This window comes from Oryzias melastigma, linkage group LG11 (assembly GCF_002922805.2).
Source record: "Oryzias melastigma strain HK-1 linkage group LG11, ASM292280v2, whole genome shotgun sequence".
In the NCBI taxonomy this organism is placed as follows: Eukaryota; Metazoa; Chordata; class Actinopteri; order Beloniformes; family Adrianichthyidae; genus Oryzias; species Oryzias melastigma.
In genome coordinates, this window is record NC_050522.1 from 25,136,686 (window position 1) to 25,149,187 (window position 12,502).

General features: G+C 39.3%; 1 protein-coding gene and 1 long non-coding RNA gene across 3 annotated transcripts in view; one reads left to right on the plus strand and one right to left on the minus strand.

Annotated features, from left to right (window-relative positions):
* Positions 1-4,602: 4,602 nt before the first annotated feature.
* LOC118599324 overlaps positions 4,603-12,502 on the minus strand; it is a 30,836-nt gene continuing 22,936 nt past the window's right edge. Inside the window, exon 2 of the long non-coding RNA XR_004948629.1 lies at positions 4,603-5,190. This is a non-coding gene — a long non-coding RNA (uncharacterized LOC118599324). The remainder of the gene's footprint in view (positions 5,191-12,502) is intronic.
* LOC112162530 (oxysterol-binding protein-related protein 10) overlaps positions 5,934-12,502 on the plus strand; it is a gene marked incomplete at its 3' end in the record, with an annotated part of 69,679 nt that continues 63,110 nt past the window's right edge. For both annotated transcript variants that reach the window (XM_024298325.2, XM_024298326.2), the window contains 1 exon segment: positions 5,934-6,516. In XM_024298325.2, coding sequence (XP_024154093.1) covers positions 6,254-6,516 — 263 coding nt within the window.

A 12,502-nucleotide genomic window follows, 5' to 3' on the forward strand; every position in this document is an offset into this window, starting at 1 on the left:
GTATTAGCAAAATTAAACATTTTTCAATTTTTTTAAGGATAATTTGGAGTTTAGCTAATATTTTAGCATTGTGCTAGCTGTTTTGGCTAGTTTAGACATTTTTCCAGTTTTGTTTTTTCAGATAATTCGACTTTAGCTAATGTTGTAGCATTATGTTAGCTGTTTTTTGCAAATTTTGACCATTTTTTTCAGTTTTTTTTTCTTTCTATAATTGGGAGTTAAGGTAATATTTTAGCATTTAATTTCTGATTTTGGCAAAATTAGAAATTTTTCTAGTTTTATTTTGTATTTTTTGGCTAATTTTGCATTTAGCAAGTATTTTACAAGCTTGAGGCTTCAGCATTTTCATCTATCAGCACTAGCATCCTCAGCATACACATTCAGTTTACAACATTTACACTAGCATTATCGCATATAATACAATATATCTAGTTACTGCTTGTAATGCATAAAAGAGATACAATTAATATATTAATCGGTGCTTCAAATGTCCTTTCAAAACGAGGTTGGAGAGCGACACCACAGATGAAGAGAACCAAAAAGATTCTGTTAAAAACTGGGCTTGGACGATCATCTTTGGCACTTTGAAGCCAATTATGAGCTTTGTGTGCTCAACGGGAAACTTTCTGACAAACATTAGTGTCAAATTAGTTCACTAATTGGAATCCTTCTGCTTCCACTCAACCAATAATTGAGCCCAAGTGACACTTTTGCTCCAGACCTGACACTTCCTTCTTGTATCTTTGTCCACGTTTGAGCTGCGGGTCCTCCGAGGTGATCTGAATATGATTATATATCTACAGTTTGAAGGTTTTTTTGTGTAATGACTTGTGTGACCTTTGGACCTGTCAGGTCGTACACTGAAATGTGAAAAACTCTGAACTTTCTTCTAATCTAAGTGGAAAAGGTGAAAATCTTCAGAGGACTTTGACAGCTGATCTCAGGTCAACAGGAAGTTGGTCCAGTTTAGGTCAGGTCTCGATTGGCTGCAACAAATCTAAGACTTCAAATGGTCACTTTAGATCAGGGATGTCAAGCATCTGGCCCGCGGGCCGCATCCGGCCCTCCAGATGGTTCAATCCGGCCCAGTCATGAAGAAAAAAAAAATACAAGGAAAAAATGTTGGGGAAAAAAAAAGTTTCTAACCCATTCCTGTGGCAAGTTATGATTATTTAAAGAAATAGCCGCAATACACATTTCTGCCACTAGGGGAACCAAAGGAAAAGAATTACCGGGATATCAAGAGATGAAGAAATAAACAGCATTTCATTGCAAGGGCGTCCCACCGGCTCACCGCTGTTAAGTTGTTTATGAAATTTATCAGGTATGGCATAAAAATTATCAAGATGTCGTCATCAAGATAATAATAAGTAATTCGGCTACTCGAAAACAAAGCTACTGATAACAAGTTGACCACAGGTTGTTTTGCCATTATGTTACTAGTCCGGTCCACTTGAGATCAGACGGGTTGAATGTGGCCCCCAAAACACCCCTACTTTAGATGTCCACTGTCGTTTTTCTGGAACTTTCTGATACTCAATTAAATAAACCAACTAAATTTCTCTCCAAGTTGTCACAAAGTCATTCCAAGTGTCTCTAACTGGCCTTGATGGAGGCAGACAGGAATACATTTGTGGAGAACGGGCAATCTGCAAGAAAACTCTCATCCAACAGCTGATTGTAGCATTTTAAAGTTCATTTGGTTTGAGAAATACCTGCAGTTGAACCAAAAGTCTGTTTTAATGCTATTTAACCAATAACAGCCAATAACAGGAAACTGAGGCTCCAATTCACTCACTGAAACTGGACAACAGAAGACTAAAAAAGTGCTGTCTGGTCTGATGAGTCTCCATTGACGTTCACATTCATGGTGGGGTCAGAACATGAAAGCGTGGATCCATCCTGCCTAGTATCTACGGGCTGGGGTGGTAGTGTCATGGTGTGGGGGATATTTTCTTGGCACACTGAGCATGGTTCCAACACCACAGCCTACCTGAGTATTGTTGCTGACCACGTCCGTCCCTTTATGACCCCAGTGTACCATCTACTGATGTCATAAAGCTGGAATCATCTCAGACTGGTTTCTTGAACAATGAGTTCACTGGTTCGTTTCATCTGAGCAGTCCAGTCCGGCATTTTGAGCATTTCCATTTAAAAATGGACCCATTAAACAGAACAGAACCGCACTTCTCCATCAGTTGTAGGTCCATTGAAAAGTGGAACGTGGTTGTAGCCACCCGTCGATTAGCAGAAAGTGATGACAACAATAGAAAGTGGCAATAGAGCGCTAATTTAAGCTAACGTTTGTAAGCATTCAGGTTTTTGCGGTTTCCTGTGTCCTCTTTTGGTCACGAGTCTATATTGAAAATGCCTGCAAACAACAGCAAGGCCTAGTCTGTGGTAGAGCTGCAAAAGTTCTTTGATATCCTTTGGCAACTGGTTGATACCAGATGAGCTAGCGGTCTGCGCTAGCAGTCTACATAATGTATGTGTTCAGTGGAACTGAGGCTTATATGAGTGCAAACACTTGCCAGAATTAGCTGGAGCGTACCTGTCAGGGGAAAGCTCTCTGTCTCCCCCTCTGGTCACCAGCGGGATCCATCTCCAGAGTACTGAGTGCACTACATCTCCCAGCAACCCCAGCACACAGTTCCTGGATGCCACTCAGCTGACTCTCATTTCCCAACCACCCACAGGACACCTACACACTGCTCAGAGCCTCACTTGGTGTGAAGTATTGTTTGTGCCACCGTTCCTGCATTACTGAGCGTTTCCACAAGGACCTGATCTCCTGCTTTATCTCTGATTGCTTGCTGCCTGCCCTGACCCCACAACTCTAGTCTCTTCTTGGATGATCCCGTGCTTATGAGCGACCTCTGCCTGTCTGACCCTGATTTAGCTTTGAGGACTTTTAGCTGTCTGAACTCATAAACCTGCTGCTCGTGGAACCATTTGTGACGGTACCACTCCTTACCGTACCGGACCGCTCAGGGGAAATGAGGGTTAATGGCCTCCATAACAGAACACCTTCGGGACTGACGGGGGATCGGCATCACAGATGTATAACTGATAAATTTGCAGCATGTCAACATGGACCAAACTCTCTGAGCAATGTCTCCAGTAACTTGTTGGATCTATGCCACCAAGGATTTAGACGGTCCTGAAGGTAAGGATTGTCTCAATCAAGGAGAAGCTCGTAAAGTGGCCGGTGAGCGTCGATATGTGTTAGATGTTGGTGTCCAGTGGGAAGCAGACATGCAGACACATCAGCACCTCCGACGGCTGACCTTGGTGGTGACAGTTGCCACCCTGTGCCCTATCACCCCACAGCTGCCCGTCTTTGGGAAATTTGTTTTTTTTTCTTATATCTGCTTCTCTTCTGGATTCTAAAGCCGTTTGTTTGCTCCCATTGTGTCGCGTTCATGGAAAACACAAGAGATAAGCCCCTATACCAGCAGAGACGATCCACAGAGTCGACAGAAAGTTCCCAAAGCAAACACGGCCGCAGTTATCTCCGTTTTCAGGAGAAATGACAACAGGTCGGAAAAATGTTAATTTGCTGCAGCTGTTCTTTGGAGCTGCAGCGTCAGCAGAAACAGACTGAGAGAGGAGAGAGTCTCAGTGTGTAAATGTTTTCATCCAGACTCCCTCTGATATGCAGATTACAGAGACTGGGACTGACGGAGCCAAACCAAACCGATAACTCCAGGACAAGGACAGAGAGGGAAAACACAGAGTCCTCCTTTCAAATTCACCAGGAAGTTTCCCAGCAACCTTTGGAAACGTGTTCTGACGGGGCTGGCGGTCTTATCGAGGACGCCAGCTTGATGCTCTGAACCGTGACTGAGAAGTCGACCCATCGCAGCTCAGATGGAGGATTCTGAAGAACCTGAACCTCCAGCCAGTGAGCAGATCAGCTTTAAAGGCTGCGACAAATCTAAATACCAAGAACGCCATGAAAGGAAGAGTCTGTGGAAGCTTGTGGCGTATCTGAAAACAGTCTGAGGTAGAAAATTGGGTCCTGCCTTTCAGAATAAAAGCGGGTTTGGTTTTCTTTGATGTCAGCAGGATAACCTCACTTTTAATGCAATCTTAGAATTAAAAACATTTTATGATTTTTGTTTTTATAGCTGCAGCGTTCAAGACAGAAAATAAGTTTTATCTGTTATCCTGTGAAAAGATTTTTCATCACAGACACAAACGTTGCTGCTAAATCTCATCATCCACAAAGTACTTTGAGCAAAACAATCAACTTTTAAAAAGTGGTCAGATATCAAACTGTATTGATGACATATTAATCATTATTTTATTTTGTTTTACTTAATTTTATTTTATATTTTATGTTATTTTATATTATTTTTACTTTATTTCACTTCACTTAGTTTATTTTACTTTATTATTTTATTTTAAATTATTTTATTATTTTATATTACTTTATTTTATTGTTTCATTTTATTTTGAAAGATTAAATTTAAATTATTTTCTTTAATTTAATTTAATTTAATTTAATTTAATTTAATTCATTTTACTTTATGATTTTATTTTACTTTATTTTATTGTATTATTTTATTTTATTGTAAATTATTTAATTTTACTTTATAATTTTATTTTATTTTATTTTATTTATTCAGGCAAGACAGATTACGAACAAATTCTTATTTTCATCTGTGGCCTCACAAAGAACCAGACATTTGACGACTTTTTGCCAAATAAGATCCAGAAATAATTCATAATAGGAGAAAGAAAATTCCCATAATTTAAGAGGAAATTGAAATCATAAATAAAAAACAAAAACAAAAACTCTAAAGTTAAATAAAACATTAGAACACAAAGATTATGGACACAAAACAAGAAGATATCTAAACTACTAAAGACACTCATGATATTCACCAAAGACATCAGAGTAATAAGACACGAGCTCCGCCGCCTGCCATCATCACATGACCTCTGCCTGACTCGGCGTGGAGCTTTTCCACGCCATCGACTGTCCTCCCAGAGATGTTCTCCTCCGTTCTGCATCGATCTCCGTCTGTTTTTGTTAAGTGTCCTGTGGAGGTTCATTCGATTTCTCTGCATCAATGTCTGGCTTCCTTTAATAGCCGCAATTCTTTCAATCGGGTCTTCAATAAGCAGAAGGTTCTTTATCCCTCTGGTCACAACGGGATGGAGAGCAGACGAGTCTTCTATCAGCTGGAATTACAAAATAAAAGCATGCACAATTCAAAAACTCTAAAAGTAAAGTCGATTTGATCATAAAACTTCATTCAATTTATAGCTTTTCTTTGTTTTATTCTGATGATCCAAGAAGGTTTTCTTTGACAGAGAATCTGTGTCCTCTGTGTTTGTGATGAAAACTTTCTCCGTGTGGAAACTAAAATATTTTAAAACAATAATAATCATCAAAATATATAAAGTTTAAATTTCTGTCTGAAATTTTAATTTTTGGTCAAATAAAAGTCTCAAAATGTTGTTTTATTTTGGTAAATTACACTAAAGTGGTTAAAGTTGTGAACAAATTGAGTTGAAAATGATTCAGAGTTGTGCGTTTGTGCCTCACAATTTAAAGAATGACAATCAAAAACTCTAAATGTTTTGAGCTTTTTTTGTATTTTTTTTAAATAAATATATTCTACTAAAATGTTGTTTATATCTAAAGGTAAAAGGAAATAAATGATGGACCAAAATCCTAATGATAAAAAACATCATGTTTGACCTTTTTTGACACAGGGTGAGTTTTATTTTGAAAGGAACTAGTGTGTGCTGCTGTCAAAAGTAAAAAGAAGTTACAGCTGTTTAATATATACAAACATAGACACTGTTGTATTTAATCACTGTAATATTTAAGTTAGATTTACAAATCAATAAAAAGTGAGTTTCAAACGTGTATGTTCGCACCATAGACTTAATATTTAAGCGCGAGCGCGTGTGTGTCACGTTGTGACTTCCGGGGGCGGGTCCAGAGTGGAGTGGGCGTGTCGGTGTGAGGAAAACACTGGATCCCTCTCCCACGGCCACGCTGCAGAGGAGCAGCGCCTCCGACTCGACCGCTATGCCCGCGCTGCCGCGCGCCCAGACCCGCACGGAAGGCCGCGGCCGCGCCGCTCACGCACGCCCGCCGCACCACCCCCTCTAGCTCCCCGTGTCCCTCCGCCGTCCCCCCCTCATGCTTCCCGGAGCTCTGTCCGGCTAGACTGCTGGTCCGTCCCCGTGTCCCGCAGCTCCTCCTCCCGATCGCCGCGGTCCCGTCGCCGGGATGGAGAAGCCGCTCTCCGGTTCCGGGACCCACAAACCCACCTCGGGGGAGCACCGCGGGAGCTCCCGGAGGCCCGGCGGCCGCAGCGGGTCTCACAGCCCCGGCTCTGGCGAGGCTGGAGCGGGAGGCAGCCGGGGGAGCGCGCAGGGCAGCAGCTCCGCTCTGCAGCTGCAGCAGACGCAGACGCAGACGCAGACGCAGCGGAGGCAGCTGGAAGGAGTTCTGAGCAAATACACCAACCTGATCCAAGGCTGGCAGAACAGGTAAGAGCTGCAGGGGCCGCTCCGGCTCTTCTGCCCCGTCAGCTTCACTTTTACCTCCACGTCAGCCTAACAGGGGGAAGAGGAAGAGGAGGGGGCAAACCCGGGCCTCTTAAAAACCACAAAACTAGTTTGTGGGAGTCCAAATATAGTTCTTTTTTGGTACAGAAAGTGGCTGTAACTGAGAGAATATTTAGATTTGGATAAGTAAAACACATTTGAATACATTTAAAATGTTCGTGTATATTATTTTACATCAGATTATGATCTTTACTGTAATTTTTTAATTGTAAACAGGATTTTCAAGGAGAAAAGCTGCAAAAATCTGCTAGAATTACGTTGATCATGTTAACGGTTGAAAGGTTAGAGTAAATTTTGGTGTTTAGGCGTCATCGGTGACGCTTTAGGTCACAAGTGTCAAAGTCACGGCCCGGGGGCCGGATCAGGCCCTCTGGGTGATTCTATCCGGCCCTCCAGATCATTTTAATTGTTATTAATGACCCGATGTTATCTTGAGCTAATTTCTAACTTGTATAATTTTGACAAAATCTATTTTTATGTAGAGTAAAATACTGAAAGTTATTTAAGGTTTAAATTGGTTTATTCTGGAATAATATTCCTGCCTTTTTATTATTCAGAATTATGTTAAAAAAGTTACGGTTTTAAAGTTAAAAAATTTGGTATTCTGCTAGCTTTTTTGGCATTTACTAAGATTTTTTTTAGGCTATTTTTGAGGTTTAGCTAATATTTCAGCTACATGCTAGCTGTTTTGGCTAATTAAGGCTTTTAAAAAGTTATTTTGGAGCTAGGCTAATATTTACATGCTAGCTGTTCAGCTATTTTTTCAGCTACATGCTAGTTATTTGGGCTAAATAAGGCTTTTTAAAAGTTTTTAGGCTATTTAGAAGTTTAGCAAATTTTCAGCTACATGCTAGTTGTTTTGCTAACCTAGGTTTTATTTTGTTTTTGTTTTATAGGCTAATATGACATTTAGCTAATATTTTACCTGGCAATCAGCTTTAGTGTTTTTAGCTATTACTTTCAGCATCTTCATCTATCAGCACTAGCATCTTCAGCAGTCAAATTCAGCTTACAGCATTCACATTATCACAGGTAATGCTATAGTTCATAGTTATGTTAAAACGTTTCGGTTTTAAAGTTTTAAAAGTGTATTTTTAGTGTTCAGTAAATGTTTGTCCTGTGTTTTGGATTTGGGTCTCTCTGTGATAGAGTTTTACTCCCCTGATTTGGGTGTTAAAGGGTTAAGTCAGAACTGTCATTCAGGACTTTTTCTTTTATATTTCTTTGTTTTACGATGTTTCTCAGAGTTATGAGGGTTAAAGTCCTGGAACGAATAAAGCCTCCTCTGTTTTGATTTTCACTTTAACATGAAAGTGATAGAAACGCTTCAGTTTTTATATTTGTTTCCTCTTCGTACACATGTGGCTTTCTTTGCCTTATAGACCAAATATCTCCAATGTTTGATCTAAATCGCTCTGAGGAGATGATGGGTTTTCTGACCTTCGGGTTAATAAGAATTTCCTCATCTTTTTTGACATTTTTAGTAAATCAAAATGTTAGAAAAACCCGAAACGAGTATAAGCTGCTTATATTTATGATATCACAAAGGTGACTAAATGTATTAAAGTTGATTTATTATTTATTAATAAGAGAGGAACTCCCTGGATGACTGAAAATCTTCGTCCACATAAGTTGATATGTTTTTAGTACATTTAAAAAACAAACGTTAAAGCATTTTATTTTATATATATAATTTGCCCCAAACGGTTTTATTAATTAGCTACAGATAACTAAAGGATGTGATGTGACGACTAAATGCAAGATTTCAAATTAAAGTGACCATCATTCTACTCAAAAGCCTTAAACTAATCAGATGAGTGAACTGCTAACCACAAGTGTTTTTGGAGACTTCCTGCAGTCCATCGATTCTCGCTCTCCAACATTCTTTTCCATGCAACCATAAAGGAATGGAGTCTGGTCTGATTGTAGCAGTGCTGCAGAGAAGGAAGCTCAGGCTGTAGTATGATCTGGGCTTGATGCCAGTGTATATGACGGGGGGGTCGGTATGGAGAGGCGGGGGTGGAGAGGAAGAGCGGCGGCGGCTCCTCGACTCCAGAAACGATGATGCACTGATCCGCATCCTGATGCTCCTCCAGAGGAAACAAGACTTCAGAATAAAAGTTTGTTTACTGGAAACAAATCCTGTTTTTCACTATTATCTCTGTCTGAACGCGCATTTAATTTAGAATAAGGCTGCTACGATTAGACGACTAATTGACTATTAAAATAGTCGACGATTAATTTACTAGTCAATTAGTCGTTATTTTAAATCATATGGAGTCAGAGTTTAGAAAAGTTAAAAGTTATAATGACATTCTGTTAGCTTTTTGGAATATTTAAGCATTTATTAAGGTGTTATAGGCTAATTCGGAGTTTAGCTAATATTTCAGCTGCATGCTAGCTATTTTGGCTAATTTAAGATTTTTTCATTTCTTGCCTAACTTGGAGTTTAACTTATATTTTCAGATGCATTCTAGCTGTTCTGGCTAATTTAGGATTTTTTCATCTTTTGTGCAATTCTTTGGAACTTAAACAATATTTCAACTGCATGCTAGCTGTTTTGGCTGAGTAAGCTGTTTTTTTCCAGTTTTTTAGGCTAATTTGGCGTTTAATTAATATTTTTACTGGCTTTTAGCTTCAATGTTTTCAGCTATCAATATCAGATATTTCAGCTATTATCACTAGCGTCTTCAGCGGCCAAATTCAGCTTACACCATTCACACTAGCATTATCACAGGTAATATATATAATATAATATAATATAATATCTAGTTTTCAGTTAGTTTAAAGCTAATGATGGTCAAGATTTGTACTTTACATCCAGTTTCCACACGACCCGATTAGTCGACTAATCATAAAAAATAAACCCAGACAGGCCATGCTTTTATTCAACAAAATAAATAAATCTGTCAGTATTTGTCTACTCCATTACGAGTTCGAGAAAAGTTTTGACACAAGCTCCTCCCACAGCAGAATTTGACGCTAACTGCAATGCGGACGTGAGGTACGCAGCGGGGGAGGGGCGGTGGTCCACGCTGTGGACTGAACTAGCTAGTGATCCGTTACCCCCTAAACTGAACTTATTACTTCGTAAATGTCAGCCGCTCCGACGCCTTAAATGTGACGGTGATAAACGTGTGCAGTTGGCTGATTAACTTCTCACACATGTATGGAGCTATTTTAGGGCCATAAATATTTGAAACCCAAATAAAACATTTTGAAAAAAAACATTGATGTTTGGCCTAAAATAAACTCCATTATTTTCAGCTTCAAATGTTGTTTTTTAGGTTTCATAAGTCAAAATTTCAAATCTTTTTTTGTCTGTTTTCAAATCTAAAAAAATCCGTTTCTAAACTTTTGGCCGCGTTGGGGCGGGGCTAACATGAAGGACCAATCAAAATGGACGAGGGTGGTAACTTCAGTCCCGGTGCGTTCACTGACTCTGAGAACTGTGATAATTACAGTCAGTAAATGTCTGTTTAGTCTGTACTATCATAGTCAGAAGTTGTCCCAAGACGGGTGTAAAAATCAGAGTTTTATCGTGTACAAACCGTATGTTCAAACCGCCATCTTGTATTGTTAAATACAGGTGCAGAAAACGTCTTTATGAAAGAGCTGAAAGTGAAAAAAAAAGTTTTGAAATTAAAATTTGGAGTTTTGAAACCTAAAAATTTGAAGCTGAAAATAATTACGTTTTTTTAAGAATAGCAAATAGTTTAGGACATTTGACTTTCTTTTGGCCAAACATCAATATTTTTCCGAAATGTTTTATTTAGGTTTCAAATATTTATGGCCCCAAAATAGCTCCATACACGTTCACGTTCCATCCACAGACACACTCAGACCGCCAGCTTCCTCAGGGTATCAAAGTGCTTAACAAGGTAAAATAAGACAAAAGGATCATTTAAAAATTGACAGATTAAGAGCAAACACTAAAAAACAACAGCATCAAATAAAAAAAGTAATAAAATACACTAAATATTGCAATAAATGATGTAAAAGACGCAAGAATGCATCTAACTACTGAGTATTAAAAGCTTTTCTAAAAAGTATTTAGTTGATGTTTGTTATACTAACATTTAATCTGCAAAATGATTAAACTTGTTTTGATTAAAATAGTGTTTTTAACTTGTTTTTGTGGCATTTTTCTGATGATACTTAAAGAAAATGAATCATTTTAAGCATTTCTTTTGTCAAATCGTGAATCAGGAGCAGACAAATGTTGTTTCAAAGAGATCGTATTTGTGATGTAGGAAATATGGTGGGCGGGGCCACAAGCTCTCTGCTCCGCCCCTTTCTGATCCAGACAAATAGATCTTTGTTGAGCTGGAATCTGGATTTAAACTGGATAGAAACGAAATGGCTGCACTGCTAATGTTAGCTTAGGGTGTGAGGGCTGTAAGATAGTGGGAGAGAGTGTAAACAGAGAACTCTCAGCACCAGTGGGGGAGGGGTCACTCAGTCCAGTTCTCATCCACAATCAGTGATTACAATTAGCAAAAAACAGTTTTTTAATTAAGAATATTTGGCAAACATGTTTGATTTTTGAATAGCTGCATCACTAAAACATATTTTTTCATTAAATTTTTGACCTTATTCACCTGCATTTCCTGCATTTCGAGATCTCTTTTGCAGCCGTCTGCTGTGTTTTCCTGCAGAAAAGACCCAGATGTTCGTGTCGGCGCTAACATGCAGCCGCTCTCAGAGACCTCCCTCCTCACTGAGGAGATGCATGTTGGCAGCAGATCCTGCGGGTCTAGTGGGTGGTAAAGTGAGGTCCATGTGGACCGGGCTTCTTCCAGAACCTCTAATCCGGTTTGAATCCCTTTAGAGCTGATTTGTTGTTTTTTTTTGGTGATAATTTTCTAAATGAGATGTTATTTTTCTCGAAAGAAGAATAAACACAAGGTTTTTTATTAGCTAAAAGTGGTTTATCTGAAGCCATTAGAGGAGCTGTCTTTGTCGCTCACTTGTTTACAGTCATTACAGCTGATTTGTGCGAACGCCCGCGGCGTTTAATTATAGAAACACTGGAAGGAGGCGCAGCTACGCTGTGGTGGAGCGCTGCTTTACGGCGATTAGCCTCGTCACTCGTGTTTGGGTATCCGTGGAGGACGCCGGCGTGTGAATGTGTGTGTTGTTGTGGGCAGCAGACCTGAGTGAAGCTAATTCTGCCCCAGCGTGGGCAGCCATGTTGGTATGCAGCAGGTTTTTCCTGCTGAAATGAGGATTTCGTGTCATTCTGCGGAGTCCTGCTTGGCAGTGACACTCCTGCACTGATAAGCTGACTCGAGCTTGCATAACTCCCATAAAGTTTACTGTAAAGTTCATTAATTTAGAAATGTCCTGACCCAAACGTGTTGTGGAGCGGCGGTCAGAGAGCAGAGAAGTTTTTCCCCTCATCTCTCTGCGATCACGACACAGTTGATGCTGAATAATTTGCTCATTTCAGCCTGACCTACATTTCTGTTCCGATCAATGTGAGCGACATTGTGTGAAGACGTCAGACCCAGAGATAAAGCTGTCAATGTTTTCTATTTTTTAATCGTTTATGCGTAGCACAGATTTGATCTTTTAAGGCCGGGGTGTCAAACTCAATCATACAAGGAGTCAAAATCCAAAACAGACCTTAGGTCATGGGAAAAACAAAATAAACATTTATTGAACACTCAAAAACTACATTTTTAAACCTTTAAAAACATAACTTTTTAGAATAGAATAGAACAGAAATACTTTATTCATCCCAGGCTGGGAAATTAGGCTAATTTAACATAATTATGAACTAGATATATAGCATTACCTGCTACACTGCTAGTGTAAATGCTATAGGCTGAATTTGACAGCTGAATAAGCTGGAGCTGATAGCCAGCTAAAATATTAGCTAAATGCCAAATTAGCCTAAAAAACT